This window comes from Zosterops lateralis, assembly GCF_965231275.1.
Source record: "Zosterops lateralis genome assembly, contig: HAP1_HAP1_SCAFFOLD_152, whole genome shotgun sequence".
NCBI lineage: Eukaryota > Metazoa > Chordata > Aves > Passeriformes > Zosteropidae > Zosterops > Zosterops lateralis.
Window position 1 is genome coordinate 41,852 of NW_028154531.1, and position 13,172 is coordinate 55,023.

The window sequence follows — 13,172 nt, forward strand, 5'->3', positions numbered from 1 at the left end:
TTCTGTTAGCAAAAAATGTTTGACTTTTATTTCTGCAGACAATCTATATTTCTAAAAAGCTTTAACACTCCTGAAGTTTCAAGAGGCTTAAATAATCTTGCTGGTGATAGGTATCCAGCTAGTAGAAAGTTGACAAACAAAGCTATGAAGTGTTTTTTTTTTTTTTCTTCACTGATGAGATGTTCCTAGAAAAAAGATTACAAAAAGCTTCCTGCAATGAGATTGGAAAGCATTTGAGCCTTGTATTTGTAATTCATTCAAATTAAGAACATTAAGGTCAGATAAAGGTGGATTTCTTCTGCTACTTTTTCTGTCTTAATTTTATCAAGAATATTCTCAGCTTTTTCACAACACAGGAGAAATTATGTCCTTCACAGCTGTGTCCCTCATTCATGAAATATAAAGAAGCATCCTGGTAAATCTCAGCTAGCAAGGTGATGCAGGCAGTAAAAGAAAATAATGTGGAACATTTTACGGATCAAAGATGCCATGATAAACACCACAGGTGTTTATCAGATGTAGATACAGACAAGGTGGCAAAGAGAAGTTTAAATTAAATATTGTGGTTTTCAAAACATTTTGAAGGTGATGTCCAACCCAAATCTCCCCTGACAGAGGTTGAGGCCATGTCCTCTTGTCCTGTCACTAGTTGCCTGGGAGAAAAGGCCAATCCCCACCTTGCTACAACCATGCAGAGCAGCATGGCAAACACCGGAAAGAGCAGATGGTAGTGATGTTCTGCTTGCTGGTAATTTATTTAGAAGACACCAATATTAAAGTGTTTATCTTCAGTTGTTTGCCATGGGTGTGTGTGCCTCCACCATTCCTACCCTTACATGCCTAGATCTCTTTTGCATCACTAACATTCTTACTTTACCTTTTTACTACAAAGGTATCCAAAATGAAAACAGTAGAGTTCTGTCTACAGTTAAACTACCTCTTTCTTTATTGCAGTGGTAGTGGGAAATCCAAGCCAAGGAAGACAAAAAACTCCCCATCCAAACCTAAATCCTTGAAAAACTCAGGTTTTGGGTGTGCAGAAGTATTATCGATCATTAGACTGTTCATTAGGAGGCATTATTTTCCTATGTCAAGAATATCTTCCATGATAGTTCTGCTATATTTCATTGGTTTCACTTTAAATCCCTTATCTGTTATTATCAAAAGTCCTTAGTGGAGGTCCTGAGAGGCTACTTCCCATAACACAGCCCTGAAGCTGTGAGACACAATTGGCAACACCACACAATTCATGTGTAGCCTGGCTACAACATCATTATCCAATGTGAGATAAGGCAGCAGCTTTGACCGTTGGCTATCTGTTGTCTTCTATAACAATGGTTCTTCTTGGATAGGTCTCAACGTCCACAATAATATAGTGAACCTTGAATTTTCCTGTTTCAAGATTCTGCAAAGAAAAAAATTCAGAGTGTTTTTTTCTCTTTGGTAGTTTAAATTCATGACTTGTCAGGTTGTCAGGTGTATCAAGCAATTGTACATACCTCTTTGACTTCCACATGGACCGTTCCCTGTTTCCCTGATTCAATGCCCTCAATATAGAACTTCAAACGCATATGTTTCAGTCCGTCCTTTACGTATTCAATGTGACTAAAAACAGCAACAGAAAACAAAAACCCAACCACCCAGCAAGAATACAGATTATATGCTAGTTAAGACTTCAAATTTAAACTTACTTAGAGGAGTTGCTTACTTATTTTGTAAGAAAGTGTATTCCAGTGGTGTCCTTACTCTACCTTGGGTTCCTTCTCTACTGCTCCTCTCAAGCTTTACTGTCAGTGCCTAAGGACTAGTGGAGTTAGAAGAGCTAATTAGCTGCTGAGGATTAAGAGATGAAATGCTTAAATGTCCTCACCCCAGTCCTCCCCTCAAAACTGAAAAGCAATCCAGTGCTGAAGACTATGGAAATGCCTTGTATTAATTCTAAAAAAACCCAGATTTGAAGCCTGACATCTAGAAAGGGACCTCACATCACCAAGAATTCCAGAGTTATTTTAGGCACCTAAACTAAGTTATCAAACCGAAACACACAGAGCATATTTTTTCAAATTAATTATTAGGTTGGTTAAACCACATCAAAACAAACAGTTTACTATGTGCAAAGTTACTTTGGCAATAATTTTGTTCTGCTGAAATTGTGTAACTTTGGCACTGATATGAGATCTCCAACCTAAATGCTGGTATTCAGACTGGAGTTGGGTTGCGCTCAAGTATTAAATAAATAGCACATCACTTTCAAAGTGACCACTTTGGGAAACTAATGACCCCATTAGAGTTCTGGTTTATGTTTCCTACTGAAAATATTAACTGCTGCTTAGCACCAATCTCTTATTTCCATCAGTCATGCCCAGGTACACACTGTGAAATAAACTTCCAATATAGTTTAAAGTGACATGATGGTAGAGAGAACAAATATGAAAGAAGAGCCTTACTGCAGTAAATTTACATTCAGGGTATTCATACACAAAAAAAACCTGTAGATTTTTGAGACATTTAAGATCATTCTTATACTGCAGATGCAAACTCTACAATCTTACACAGTTCTCATCTCAAAAATTTATTTAAGATACTAGTCATTCAAAATAATGGAAATTAAATACTAGGAAAGCTGATTCATAGTACATTTACTTATTTACAGACAGGTGCTCAAGATGTTTGTGCACGTTGATTTCATTTAGCAGCTTTACTTTAAACATTTTTTCACTGAGTCTGGTGAAGAGATAGAGCTTCAATGATTAAAAGCCACTTTCCTCAGACCTAACAAGGAATCTCAATTTCATGGTTCAACCTCTGTCTGGGCTTATGTGTCTCATCCTATATGAAACCTCATTGAATATATTCCTGCCAAATAACCCAATAAAGGCAAAGCAGGGAGGACTTACGTTTTGTAAGAAATAGTTTTCTTGTTTCTTTTAAAAGGAAAGTAATAAAAAGACACACTCATGAGAGGTTAAGGTGATAGACGTTCTGTTAAATATGCAGTAGAGATGCTGCTTCAAGTACCAAAAAGCATCCTGTGTATCAGCTCAGTATAGTTTCAGACTGTAAACTTCTGTCAGATTACTGCTCTCCTCATGCAAGCCTAGGCCTCTGCACTACTGTTTTCAGGCTCATCCCATTTTCTGGAGAGCTCTATGTTTACCATGATGACCATTGCTTGTTCTGAGGCATTCAGAATTGGCATTTTATATTATATGTACACTGTACTTAGTGATATATGGCACACAAGAGGCACTGCAAAAAAACTTCTATGTTTGATCAAAAGTGACAGGATATGTTACATACAGTTCATCACTCTAGAACTAACTTGTGATCCAAAAATATCTTTGCTGTGCAGAAACTGATGTCTTTATGGGGCAAACACCAAGGGGTATCTGACATGCTGTCGTCTTCCTCTTCTTGTTGCCTCTCCGTAACCTTTGATAGATTCACCAAAAACACCAATTATCTACAAGAGAAAAGAGGTTTGAGCTGTCAGAAGGGATAACATACAAACAGGTATTCCAGTATCAGCTCACGCCTCTGCTGTGAATACACCCTCTTTTAACAAAATGCCCCTGGAGAATCTAACATGTCAAGAATAGGAGTGTTTATGAAAAAAAAAGAGTTTAAGAAAAATGCCTCTGTATTCCAGTCTTTTTTTTACAGTTCTGTATTAAATGCCTAAAATAAATCCTATTGATATCTTCTATTTGTACTGTTCTCTGAGATGAAGATGTGGAAATTGACATTTTGTGTAAAAAGAAAAAAAAAAAAAGCACAAAATATTTGCCTATGTCTCCTCCAAGAGAATGTTTCAAAGTTTAAAATGCAAATGCATTCCCCTTCCTATTATCTAAAAACCACGACTGAATAAGAAATTCAGTAATTTTTTTTTTCAGATCTATAAAATCAGAGTAGATCAACATAGTCTTAAACTTACTTTAAATTTGGTTAGAAGAAGAGAAGTTTTACTGTGCAAGTACTGGAAAGAAGTATTAATTCTACAAACTTGTTCCAAAGCAGTCTTTTTATTGTTACTAGAGCAACGACTTGTCACTTCATTTCTAGGTTACCTTCAAAGGCATCTGCTACAATCTTTTCTGAAGGATGTTTTGTCTGAAGTAGTGTTTTTTAAAATCTAGTTTCACACTGATTTTTTTGTTTACACCTAGCTATGATGACTGTGTGATCCCATGACTGTTCTCTGCCTGTTTTCCTGTTAGCCAAAGGAATGCTAACTGTGCTTCAAATGAAGAATTTCAATTCCTGGGTATCAGTGCAGTGCTTCACAGAATGACAGAACCATAGGGAAGTGTCACAATAGACTAAGAGTGTTGAGAAAAGGCAGCAGGTTAGATCTACACAACTTAGTGGGACTAGTTGCCTCTCTGACATGGAGAATTCAAGTTCTATATTTAGCAGGCACTTAGGTAAGTCCCTAAGAGTTTCTGTATGGTGACACAAGCCCAGGCTCTGAAAGACAGACTGTATTTCCATCAGTTTTTATGCTGTGGCACACTCACTTGGCTTCTAGCAGGCTAGTTCAATGCTTGCACTGACATGTCCTGATGAAGGCTCTGCTCTGGAGCTGACCCACCCCATCCCAGCTAAAAGCACTGGCAGAACTGCTAAAGCACCACACGGGTCTCCAAGTAGCTTGTGAGATTCCTAGTGTGAAGTTTTGACTTGAAGAAAGGCAGTAACTACTGAGAAACACAAACTGATGACTGAAGTTCAAAAACCAACCTCGGGGTGAGATCTGCATTTCTCCAAGGCATCTCCATAGATCTTATTTGGACTAGAAGAAGAGAATAGCTCTTTAAAAATCACATAGAACAAGCCACCTGTAACAGAGACAACAGCAGATGAAATGAAAACTTATGAAACCAGATGGAATTAACGAGAAGTGTCTTCTGATAAAGAATGTAATTTAAAAAAAATAACCTGTAACACCAATTCCAACAAGCACCACAATAAAATAGGTAAAGTCTCTTCCAGCTTCTTTCACTGAAATAAAAAAGATAATAACACATAAGTTGCAGCCTTGGATAACACTTGTATGCCTTTCTTACATAAATGCTCTTCTGTTAGTCTGTAGTTCAAACAACGTTTTACCAGAAGAAAAAATTCCAGTAACAGTTTCCATAATGCCACATTGCTGTAAAACAGGCCAAGGAACATCTCTTACATTGTACAGGTCATGTTTACATGTCAGTGTTAAGCCTTATTACTTTCGGTTTGCCAGATGTTTGCAAGATCCAAAGTAGCAATTACTGCTACTTCTTGGGTACATGAGAGCTAGATTTTTTAGGAACTAATGAGGCATTTAGCACTGCAGTATTCACACTACCACCTAAACGCACAATCACTGCAATCCTTATGCAAAGAAAAGAAGTAAAAATAAAAAAGTGAAAGCTTAAAAGTCACACACACTGAAAATAACCGGTTTTATGAATTAGCAATCAATAGAACAGTAAAAGGGGCAATATTAGCCCCAAAACAATATTTTATTTATTAACAAAACTAACTGCTGTTTGATTAGTTTTTATCTTTCAATTTTGATCTAAAGTACAAGTGTCAGTATATACTTCAAAGTAAGTCATATGAGAGTCTCTCTTTCAAAATATTTGAGTATTTGGAAAGAGACTACTATCTTTTAGTGGCAGTGTGCATTTTAGTGGAGTACAAGTTAAGGAGGAAACGTTAGTAACTATTTCTCCTGCAGTCTTCTAATTAGTTGAAGGCGTTTTTTGTAAATCATTTCAAAGTACTTAAACTTTCTGAGGCTAATTATGCAGTAATCACTTTTCACTGAAGTGAATGAGTGAAGGCAATCCATCACGTGTAGTGACGATTTGGTTGGAGGTGAATTTATCCCAACAGCCCTACAGTCAGGCTGCATGTGATAGGTTTTCCTTCTGAAAAGGAAAATGAGAGTCTGCTACACCTTGTGCCTGATAATTACTTAAATCCACAGATTATTTAGAAGAAATGACATAATTTGTTCTGATTGTGCAACGCATACATAGAAATGTAATAGCTGCTCCAAACAATATGATGCGAAAAGAAACCGGCTCGGTGTGCTGAGATTTTTTTTTTTTTTTTCCTAGATACTTGATGTTTGGAACTACAAAACTTTAGCTGAGCAGCGTACAGCATCCTGCGCCTTACCTTTCTGAGCCGCCGACACCAGCGTCTCCTCGTTCAGTGCCCTTTGCACGGACACATCTTTGCTATCGCCGCCAGGCTTTGCAGCTTTCAGCCCTCCTGCCTGGGTCCCGATTCCCCGACGGGCGGCCCTGAGCAGCAGCGGGGGCTGGTGCCGCCGCCCCAGGCAGGAGCAGGAGCAGGAGCAGGCCCCGGTGCCGGTACCAGTCCCCAGGATCGCCCACCCGCGGGTGGCGAGCAGCCAGCGGCCCAGGCAGCGCCGCCCGAGGGAGGCCCGGGGCAGCATCCCGGGCACGGCTCCGCCGCCTCACAGGGGCACGGCCGGGGCAGGCCCGCCGGATGGAGACTCTGTGCCGCTCGCCACCGCTCTCCCGGGGAACCCTCGGGGAAGTGCCCGGGCGGCCTCCGGCCCCCAGCGGCCGCTGCCCCAGCTCAGGAGCCCACCCGAACCTTTGCCACCGGCCGCTGCTGCCTGCCCCCGCCCCGGCGGAAATGTTTGGGGCGGCGGAGCGGCGGGCCCTGGGAGCGGTAGTTTGAGCGGGCTCCCTCTCCCGCCCGCCGCCGGGAGCGGCTCCCAGCGAGGTCACTACAGCGCCCGCCGTGCCCAGCGCCGCCACCGCCAGGGCCACGGCCCGCCCTCCGCGGGCGGGGACACACCGCCCCTCACAGGGGGGCTGCTGGCGGCGCCTGCCGTGCCCGTCACGCCTTTAAAGCTGTGTTTTCATGCCTGTGTTTTTTCTTGGTCTTGTATGTTATGAATAAAAATGGGCGGAGAAAATATCAATCTCCATAAACGCCTTTATTAATCAGCTCTTATTGATATTTGCCCGAGGGGTTTGGTCGCCATGGAGGAGGAGGGCTTTATCAGCTCTGCTGCATGCAATTCAACAGAGTTGGAGGACCGACCCTCGCTGGGAACAAACCCCAGAGTCCTGTCAGTTCTTTGTTTTCTCCTGTGGTCTCATCTCTGGTTTGGTCTTTTTAACTTACGGCTAGTAAGCAAAACCGGAGAAATTAGCTCTTTTGATTCCTCAGGGTCTACACGGCTGAGTATTAGTTCTTATCCGTTTTAATTTTACTTGGTTTTTATTTGATAAGGGTTTTTTTATGTTAGATTTCATCCCGGGACGCTTCTGGAGTTTTTAATTTGCATGCGGGATCACCGGGGCGGGCACTTGGAGCTCTTTGCGGCCACGTGGTAGTCTTTGCCGCAGCAATGGCGTTTCGGTCTCACGCTGCTTCACAGCGGCGGCAACGTTGTGGGGGTTTGGGCCGGGGCTTGTGCGGTGGGAGGTGGAACGTGGCGGGTGTGGGGTTTTTCTCTTGAAGCGGGGCAGCGGTCCGGCCAGCTTGGGGACGCTTCATCTGGCCAAGGCGGCTGACCGCGTGGCGGCTGCGGGCAGACAGGCGGCCGGGGCTCTTTTCTTCGCTCCGGCACGGGGAGCGGCTGGGGCTTGGGGAAAGGCTGCTCCGCGGCTGCGGGCGGGGGCGGCCGGGGTTTCTTTGCGCTGGACCGGCGGCGCCTGACTGCGGGCGGCTCCGTGGGCTGGACGGCCGGGGAGCATGGCAGCTGCAGGCGGCTCTGCAGACCCTGGGTTTTCTCCCCCGCCGGCTCCCGGCCGCGGACGGGGCTGGAGAGGGGCTTTTCCGCGGCGAACCGGGGTGGGGACGGGACAGCTGGCTCTCTCCTCTCTCCTTGTCGGTGGCAGAGCCGGCCGCTCTGCCGCGGCTCCCTCGCCCCGTTTCCGACCTGGGATGGGGGGGCGCAGCGCCCGAGAGTTTCTCTACGGGAACGGGCTCCCTGTTTTTAAGGTGGTCTGGGAGGAAAGGTGCCACGTGCCACTGAGGTGGCTTTTTACTGTTTTATTTTTATCATTGTACACGCATATGTGTTAAAGAGATGCAGTTGACATTTCCACAGATAGGGCCGGCTAGAGTGATCTGGACAGACTAAATGGGTGGGCCGAGATGGACGGCCCGAGGTTCAACAAGGCCCAGTGTCGGGCCCTGCCCACAACAGGCTGGGGCAGAGGGGCTGGAAAGCTGCTGGGGGAAAAAGATCCGGGGGTGCTGATCTACAGCGGCTGAATATGATAATATGATATCAGTGTGTGCCCAGGTGGCCAAGGAGGCCAGTGGTGACCTGGCCTGTGTCAAAAGCAGTGTTGTGAGCAGGACTGGGAGGTGATTGTCCCACTGTATTGGCACTGTTGAGGCCACACCACTGAGAGTACTGTGTTCGGTTTTGACACCCTCGATTTAAGAAGGACATTGAGTTGCTGGAGTGTGTCCAGAGAAAGGCAGTGGAGCTGGTGAAGAGTCTGGAGCACAAGTCTGAGGAGTGGCCGAGGAAGCTGGGGATGTTTAGCCTGGAGAACAGGAGGCTCAGGGGGACTTGATCACTCTGCACAAATGCCTGAAGGGGGGCTGTGCCAGGTGGGACTCGGCCTGTTCTCCAAGAGGAAATGGCCTCAAGCTGTACTAGGGAGGTCTGGGTTGGATATTAGGAAGAATTTCTTCACAGAAAAGGCGATTAGACATTGGAATGGGCTGCTCAGGGAGGTGGTGGAGCCACCGGGTCTGGAGGTGTTTAAGGAAAGACTGGAATCTGCACTTAGTGCTGTGGTCTAACTGCCGTGGTGGTGTTTGGTCATAAATTGTAAAGTAATCTCAGAGGTATTTTCCAGCCTAATTAATTATGTGATTCTGAGACCCGAGCCCACAGTGCCCGAGAGCTCGGAGCTCGCCGTGGAGCCGGGGCGAGGCTCAGGCACCTCCGCCGTCCCCGTTACCGCCTCCCCCGTGCCCGCCCGGCCCCGCTCCAGCCCCGCCCGCCCTCAGCCAGCGCTCCCGGCCCCGCTCGGCCCCGCCTCGGCCCCGCCCGCCCTCAGCCAGCGCTCCGGGCGCCGCCGTTCCGGCCCACCCCGCCCCAGGGCGTGCCCCGGGGGGTGGTTGCCCTTGTTCCTTCCCTGCCCTCCCCGCGGGCGGTGCGAGGCCGGCGCTGTCCCGTGCTGGAGCGGCCATGGCGACGGGCCGGGGCAGGTAACCGTGGGCTCTGCCGGCCCGGGGCCGCCCGCTCGGCCTTCTTCACCTTTAACGGGGAGGGGGGTTTAATTGTTTTCCCTCAGCTCCCATTGCTCCTCTGAAAAACTTATTTCACGTGTTGCACGGCTCTGGTTTCCAGCTCTCGAGTCTTCGCGGCGAGGGCTGTGGGCATGGTACTCTCCTCTCCTGGCCCAGTGGACGCCTTGCAGTGGAGAACGCTGGTGTTGCCAGGTGCACAGAGGCCTGGGGTTAACACTTTTTTTCCTGCCTGGGGAGCCTAAACTTCTGTGTCCTTCAGCGTGGAGGAGATGCTGTAATGGGTACCCACAAAGTTAGTTTAGTGGCTGCTTTATACGTCCAGGGTGGTTTGGGTTTTGTGATAAATAGGAGGGTTTCGCTGTGGAAGGTGTGATTACCATAATTCTTACAGTACAGGGTAGGCTTTCAAAATTTTAAAGCATCAGTCTTAGAGGCAAAGTTGAGAAAACAGATTTTTCTGCTAACCCATTTCTACAGCCTTAGGTTTCATAGCAGTTTCATTCCCCCTGCTGTTTTTTGGGTGGGTTTTTTTGCCTTTTTTCAACCTGCTAATGGATTGGGGTAATATCCACCCTTTAAAAATTAAATTGAAATAGACAGCTGAAGGAAAAAAAAAAACCCACAACCAACCCATGCCAAAACATCATTGTAATTTTTCTTTTTCCCTGCATACGCTTACAGAGGTGGAGGAGACACGTTTTTTCACTACTTAAAACTTTGTGTACATCATCTGAAATGTTTCTCAGAAGACAATTGTTTGCTGACCATCAAAAAACCAAGGCACATTGCAAGTATTATAGGGTATGAAAATGAAAATACTGGAAAAGTGAGCCCCACAGGTTGAAAGCTAATGAAAAAGCAATTGAAGTTGTGCCTCTTGAGTAAGATCATCTCAGTTCTAGAAGTCTCTAAAGAGGGGGTGTAACAGCTGTCATTGACTTTCATCTTAGGCTTATCTGCCCAAACTGTGTCAATGCAACCTAAAAGCATTTTGTTAATGCTAATTTAAAATCTTAGCACACGCAGTACTTGAAAAGTAATTTATGGATTCGGTTGCTGTTTGTTTCTTCACACCTCGAGAATATTTTTGTTTTGGCGAATACAAAAGTTCAGCAGATTTTTTTTAAAATTGAAGCTTACAAAAACAATAGCTATTACATTAAAGTTTTCAAGGCACCCATGGGCAAAATGTTTCCTCCCTCAGATATTTCTCCCTGGAGTGAAGAAGGGAGAGGTTAGTGGTTAAAATGAGCAAGAAGGACAGTCTGTGCAGTTTATGCTTGTCCAAGGTAGCTTATTTTAAAATCCAGAATCCAGCTTCGTATCTGAATTATTTCTGTGCCTGGAGTTTGTGAAATTGCGTCCCTAGAGAGTATGCCCAAACTCTCTGCTTTCAGCATGGATTTAGGGCAGAATAGCCTGGGATGTGCTGCCCTGGAACATACAGAAGTGATGGCTCTGCTGCTGTTGAACACAACTTGTGTCTCTAAATCCCTTTAACAGCAGTTTGTTACTGCTTCATCATCTAAGTGTTTAGGGCCTCATCATCTAAGTGTTTTTGATAATGATACATTAGTAAAACCCTTTGTTTGATCTCCAGATTGTATTTATTACAAGACTACTTTTTTGTAGTTGTTAATGTAGTTGGTTAGCACCCAAGCTCAAATGTGCATGTCTTTTTGTTAAGCTTGTAACAATTCTTAGTAAAGTGTCTTGGATATTTTTGTTTTGTTTTACATAGCACAGTTGACAATGTAGGCCAGCGCTGTTAATTTATTTTGATTTTTTTTTCTTTAAGCATAAATCAATCTTAAATCAAGAACTTATTAAATGTATATGATAACCATATACTTCAAAATTAGCTATTTCCCCCCCATATGGATTGGTTGCCTAGAAACCCCGAGCTGGTTTGACCAGGTGTTGGAAATCTGCTGGCAATTTAAAGCGTCAGTAATGCAGTGAATGGGGAGCTCTGCTTGTTCAGTGGCATCCGAGGGTATGAAGTGTAAGGATTTGGTTTAAGATTGAAACTCTGTCCCCATCTTTCTCTGTGGATTAATGATAGGATTTGTTTGCAATTACAGCTGATAAAGACCTTTCTATCAGAAAACTTGGAAAAATCTGTGAGCAGTTGGATTGTAAGAATTTGTGTTAGAAATATGCAAAGTTTCTTCCTTTTCTATCCCAACTGTGATGTGGAAATGTTGCCAGAGCAGGTTCTTTCACCATGGTGTGCAAGAGACCAATCCAGACATGGAGTTATTTGATGTATTTACAGTTCTGCACAGTGCTGGGTGGCATTTAGCAAAGGAAGGAATTAGTTCCTTGGCTACAAGCTACATAATTCTCTTATTAATTAATTTTCTATCTTCTGTTGGTTAACAATTCTCTTGCTTCTCATGCTGATTAGTTTGCATGCTCAGTCTTTCTCTTTTTTGAGTCAGTGGTGGCAGTCTCACATTTCTGGAAGCTGTAGCTGATTTCAGCACAATTGCTGAGTTGGCTTTAATAGTTTCTTCCTTATCTTGGGAGTTGTTCCAGGTATCCCTCTGGCCTGTAAATTCTGCATTCTTTGTGTCCACTCTCAGTGGTCATCCTTCTTCCCAAGCTTTGTTAACCTCTCACTACATCTGAAATCTTTGAAGCGTGTCAAGCCATAAACCTTACTAAAGCAATTCTACCGACAAGTAATTTGTCTGTCTAACACCTAGACATCCCTTAGACCTTGTTAGCTGCTCTCTGTTTCATGGGTTAAATCTCCTTTCTTTTTTGTTTATGCTTGAAAGGATACAAATTCTTTTTGAACCTCAGCAGTTTCTGAGGAAGTTTCAACGTATTGTTTTTATCTGGTATCTTTTAATCCCTTAGCAAAGTTGAGTGGCTCAAAAATGTCTCTGGAGTAATGTTGTGAAACAGAAGAATAATCAGTGAGTTTGACTTGCTGCAGGGGCCTCAGTGGAGCTTGGCTGTAGTGGCCACAGGGGTGCAGCTGTCTAAGGGTAATAAACCTCTACCGGATTCAAACTGATTTGGGGGAGCAGCAACACTATTATTGCCTTTGCCTGCTGTGAGAGATCAATCACAGGGTTGACAGCTGTGAGTTTAAATCTGAATCTTCCTGATGCCAGGTATTTTAACTTGGGTGTAATTGTTCAAATCATAATGATTGCCACGTGGTGTATTCCCTGCATCCTGCCTTGGTTGAAGTGTTGTGTCTAGGTGTGCACAATATGCGTATTTCTTCATTTTGTGAATATGTGTTAACAGCTTTTCCTTCTTACAAGTAGGTTAAGGACCTTTGCTGCCAGGCCTGGGGAATGTTCTGAAACTGTAAATGCTGGCATTGAAAGTCTGTATTTGACACCTCCCAGAAAACTGAAACGAAACATGAGCTTTGAGAGGTGAGTATGTCTGTGAGTAAGTCACCCTGTAAACTGCCTTTTGACTGCTTGCAGTAATTGTATTCATATCTTGGAGATTTCTATGTCAAATATTCTGAGTTGAAAAGATTTTCTTTCCTGGCCTGCTTTGGGATCCTGTGTTCACCTTCTAATGTTTTCTGGCATGGTTCTCCTTTGTGTTATTTGCTAGGTTCATAAGGATTATGTAGGTTTTCCAAGCCATGTGAAGCCTTCAGCAACTTCTTTGGAAGTCATGGGCAGTGTTGTTCCTTGAGAATAAAAATTGTTATTTTATTACTTCAATAAAAGCCAGATTGGAATTAAACTTCATGTGTTTCTCTTGGTTATTGGTTGTCATCAAGTGTATCTTAGTGTATGGAGAGGCTGAGAATGGTGGATTGGGATAAAAGGAGGGAGGAATTACTGGCTGCTGCATATTTACTGCAAGGTAAATGTTTCTCTTCCTGTTTGGCAGTGAAAGAGTAGTTTCAATATAATTATGAGTTGTTTTCTTTTTGAAAA

General features: G+C 44.0%; 2 protein-coding genes across 2 annotated transcripts in view; one reads left to right on the top strand and one right to left on the bottom strand.

Moving 5' to 3' along the window:
* On the bottom strand, positions 1 to 9,189 carry LOC310923629 (mitochondrial import inner membrane translocase subunit Tim21-like; the record flags this gene model as incomplete). Its single annotated transcript, XM_083885553.1, has 8 exons — positions 1 to 1,405; positions 1,500 to 1,605; positions 3,390 to 3,463; positions 4,744 to 4,841; positions 4,942 to 5,004; positions 6,169 to 6,471; positions 7,756 to 7,949; positions 9,089 to 9,189. The coding sequence occupies 8 exons, from the start codon at positions 9,187 to 9,189 to the stop codon at positions 1,313 to 1,315; spliced, it is 1,032 nt and encodes a 343-aa protein (XP_083741679.1). The 3' UTR covers positions 1 to 1,312.
* LOC310923628 (F-box only protein 15-like) overlaps positions 9,149 to 13,172 on the top strand; it is a 24,367-nt gene continuing 20,343 nt past the window's right edge. The window contains exons 1-2 of the mRNA XM_083885552.1: positions 9,149 to 9,207; positions 12,537 to 12,650. Coding sequence (XP_083741678.1) covers positions 9,188 to 9,207; positions 12,537 to 12,650 — 134 coding nt within the window. The 5' untranslated portion in view covers positions 9,149 to 9,187. The remainder of the gene's footprint in view (positions 9,208 to 12,536; positions 12,651 to 13,172) is intronic.